The 3,593-nt window shown below is 41.5% G+C and overlaps 1 protein-coding gene across 4 annotated transcripts in view; it reads right to left on the minus strand.

Moving 5' to 3' along the window:
* BLM (BLM RecQ like helicase) overlaps positions 1-3,593 on the minus strand; it is a 93,977-nt gene that overhangs the window by 17,788 nt on the left and 72,596 nt on the right. For all 4 annotated transcript variants that reach the window (XM_037730506.1, XM_017506104.2, XM_017506103.2 and 1 more), the window contains one exon: positions 885-1,032. In XM_037730506.1, the coding sequence (XP_037586434.1) occupies positions 885-1,032 (148 nt within the window). The remainder of the gene's footprint in view (positions 1-884; positions 1,033-3,593) is intronic.

Raw genomic sequence — 3,593 nt, forward strand, 5'->3', positions numbered from 1 at the left:
GCCTCATATATCTTTTTGCTTAGTTCCTAGACTTTCTTTACTTCATTTTCCAACCTCTCCACTAAATTTGTCAATCATTTAAAATTAACGGCGCTTTCTCATTTTTGTTTCTTTTCCATTATTCAATTATTATTTAAGTCTTTATTTTAAAAAATCTTTAAGAAGATACTAAGGAGTCTTCTCTCCTCTCTCTCTGAAACTACTGTCTATTTTCAATTATTTCTATCACTCAGGGTCAAATATTCTAATTCAGTCTTCCTCTTTACTGTCCTACTGTCCATTTCTTTTTTTCTTTTTTCAGACAGAGTCTTGCTCTGTCCCCAGGCTTACTGCAACCTCCACCTGCAAGCCTCCCAAGTAGCTGGAACTACAGACGTGTGCCACCATGCCGAGCTAATTTTTGTGTTTTTAGTAGAGACGGGGTTTCACCATGTTAGCCAGGATGGTCTCGATCTCTTGATCTGCCCACCTCAACCTCCCAAAGTACCGGGATTACAGGCATGAGCTACTGTGCTTGGTCCCTAAGAGATTTTTAAAGGCTCTAATCTGATAATAGTCTCTCTCCTGTTCTCTATGCTGTTATGGGTCTAATCCTCATTTTATTTGCTTGCTGACATTTTGATAGTTACATTCCACTCACTCAGATAAACTTGCATAAACTTTATTATTTTTTTTGTATGTGAAACTATCTTATCCTAGTGACATACACATTATATAAAATAGTATAATTCATAAAAATTGATTTTCTTTTGTTACTTGAAAAAGTTTTACTCAGAAACTCAAGTTTTATAAGAAAATAGACAAAAGTGATTTTTTATGTGCTTATAATAAATTCTTTAGATGTTCAATTTCAATTGATGTTAAACATTCAAAACACGACTTACCCAAGAAAATATCGACCAGCATATTCATAGTAAATCTTCCAGAAGGACCTATATGTTTTATATTTCTTGTTCCTTGTGATGAACTATGTTCTTGAACAAATCTTATAATGCTTTTCACATCATCAGTCACATCTCTTGTTTTATAATCCTATAAATAAAAGAGAATACTTTCTGCTATAATTAAGGTAACAATGCCCAGATTACTAGGGTTTAATATTAACTATGGCAGATTCATCATAACCCATTTCCATTCTCATCTAAGTTCTAGAACAACGACTACTCTATGTTATTACTGTTTCACAGAGATACATTTTGTCTTTCAACTACCTGACAGCACTGTGTGGGGAGAAACACATATAACACGCAGACACACACACACAATTTAAATCCTTCACACCTCCTAGAATAGTGCTCTGTCATTTATTGGGTGGCAACCTCTGGGATGAAAAGTCCTGTCCAGCCACGTAAATCCACAAATGCTACCCTCTCTGGGGTCTGCGGTGCCACAGTAAATGCTCTTTCATCATCTCAGTCAGTTTCCTTTCTCGTTTCCCTCAGCTATCCTCAACCTTTGCCCACTTTTTAGGGTCCCCGTTACTAGATGGCTTTTTGTCTTCCTCTCTCCTAGTTCTCTCTACGGGCAATACTGACCATTGACAGGTCTAAAAGGCTGCGTCACGCTCGGTGCTTCTGTGTATGCTGTTCTCCCTACCTTCTAATCCTTCTCATTCGCACGCACCAGTAACCTGGAGACGAACAGACTTCTGGTCTTATGCTAAGTGGAAGTGATCGGAACTGACTGGAAGTGATTTTGAGGCCTCATCTTGAATTGCCAAGAAAGAGTATCCTGTCACTCCATTCCTAAATTATTTTTAATTAATTTATTTATTTTGAGACGGAGTTTTGCTCTTGTCGCCCAGGCTGGAGTGCAATGGCGCGATCTCGGCTCCCTGCAACCTCCACCTCCCAGGTTCAAGCAATTCTCCTGCCTCAGCCTCCTGAGTAGCTGGGATTACAGGCATCTGCCACCATGGCCGGCCTAACTTTTTTGTATTTTTAGTAGAGATGGGGTTTCACCATGTTGGCCAGGCTAGTCTCTAACTCCTGACCTCAGGCGATCTGCTGGCCTTGACCTCCTACCTTAATTCTTGGTGATTAGGTATATAGAGCTGATCTTCTTATTTTGGCCTTTTGGGTCTTGATCTCTGCCCCAATGATTGTGTCCTCCACATACATCAGCCACTCACACTGCCTACCTTAAGCTTACTAATAATGGCAACCCCTTTATTCTCAGACCACCACATCCTCTCCTTCCAACTCATGCCATCTGGCATTCTGACTCCAACAATCCCCTGGGACTGCCCATCTGCTGATCCTCAACTTCAGATGTCCTCCTAACTCAGCTGAAATTCCACAGTCAATTGAGTCAATTCCAGACTCAATTGGCAGTGAGTCAATTACTCACTGCCTCTCACAGACCCTCAGCTCCCTTGCCCCTAGGTCACTTCACCATATTACCTGGCAAAACAATAGATCCACTTCTCCATCTACTCTATCCCTGTACCTATGTGGCTGGATTTGGTATTTTCACTGTCAGTATGTGGCCACAAGCCTCGAGTGGAGCGTTCCTGCTGTAGGCAATCATCACTCTACATCGCTAGCCTCTCAGGCCTCCATTCTCCCACAACAGAAGTCAGAACACTGTAGCCCAGGGGCTGATGCCTGTTTTTGTGCATTAAGTTTTACTGGAACATGGCCATGGAAGATGACTCAAAAATTGGTATATTTATTGCGTATGTCTGCATTTAGACTATAATGGCAAAGTTGTGAGTCGCTGTGATAGAAACTATGGCTGCAAACTGTAAAATATTTACTCTATGGCCCCTAAGAGCAAGTTTACTGACCCCTGTCCTAGAAAACTATTTGATACTTTCTTTCTCTTCCATCCCTTCTCTTATCCCGACGGTCAGCTGACGGCTACGCTTCCTACTGAATTGAGAAAATTAGAGCAGTCGGAAGAGCGTGTTCACAAACTCCTATCACTACATCTCCTGGCTTGCCAGCATCTGGCCCACACTCGCTTACCGTCCCACCAGTTCCCGCAGATAAACTTTCCAAGCTCGTATCTAGAGCCAATCTCTCTGCTCTTAACACTGGACCCAAGCCATCGCCCACTCAAGGACATGGCTTCAGCAACTCTCTCCGTGTCCTCACACATTAACTTGTCATCCTCTGTAGGCACACTCCAGTCTACTTTCTCTGCCAGCTACTGCCCTGCTTCTTTGTTCATATTTGCAGCAAAACTAAGCTGTTGATATTCACTAACTCAATTTTGCCCCACTCTACTGAAAACGGTCATTCCAAGGTCACTAGGATTTTTCCAGTGCTAAATCCAAAGACGAATTCTGTCTTGACCCAACTTGGCTTGGCAGCAGCATGTGACATATTCAGCAGTCGCTTCTCCTTGAAACACTGTCTGCACTGAGTTTCCCTGGTTTTCCTCTTACCTGACTAGTTCTCTTTCTTGGTCTGCATTCTCAGTTCCTCCTCTTCTCTTCAACCTCTTAATGTCTTAGGGCTAAGTTTTGATGTTTTAATTTCTTTTCTTTTGTCTAAATTCATAACCCTAAAGATTTCATCTTCTCTCATGGCTTTAAATATCACCCATGTGTCACCAGTCTCTTCAGAATTTTTTTTTTTTTTTTTTTT

The sequence above is a fragment of the Cebus imitator genome, unplaced genomic scaffold, assembly GCF_001604975.1.
Source record: "Cebus imitator isolate Cc_AM_T3 unplaced genomic scaffold, Cebus_imitator-1.0 Scaffold348, whole genome shotgun sequence".
Taxonomy (NCBI): domain Eukaryota; kingdom Metazoa; phylum Chordata; class Mammalia; order Primates; family Cebidae; genus Cebus; species Cebus imitator.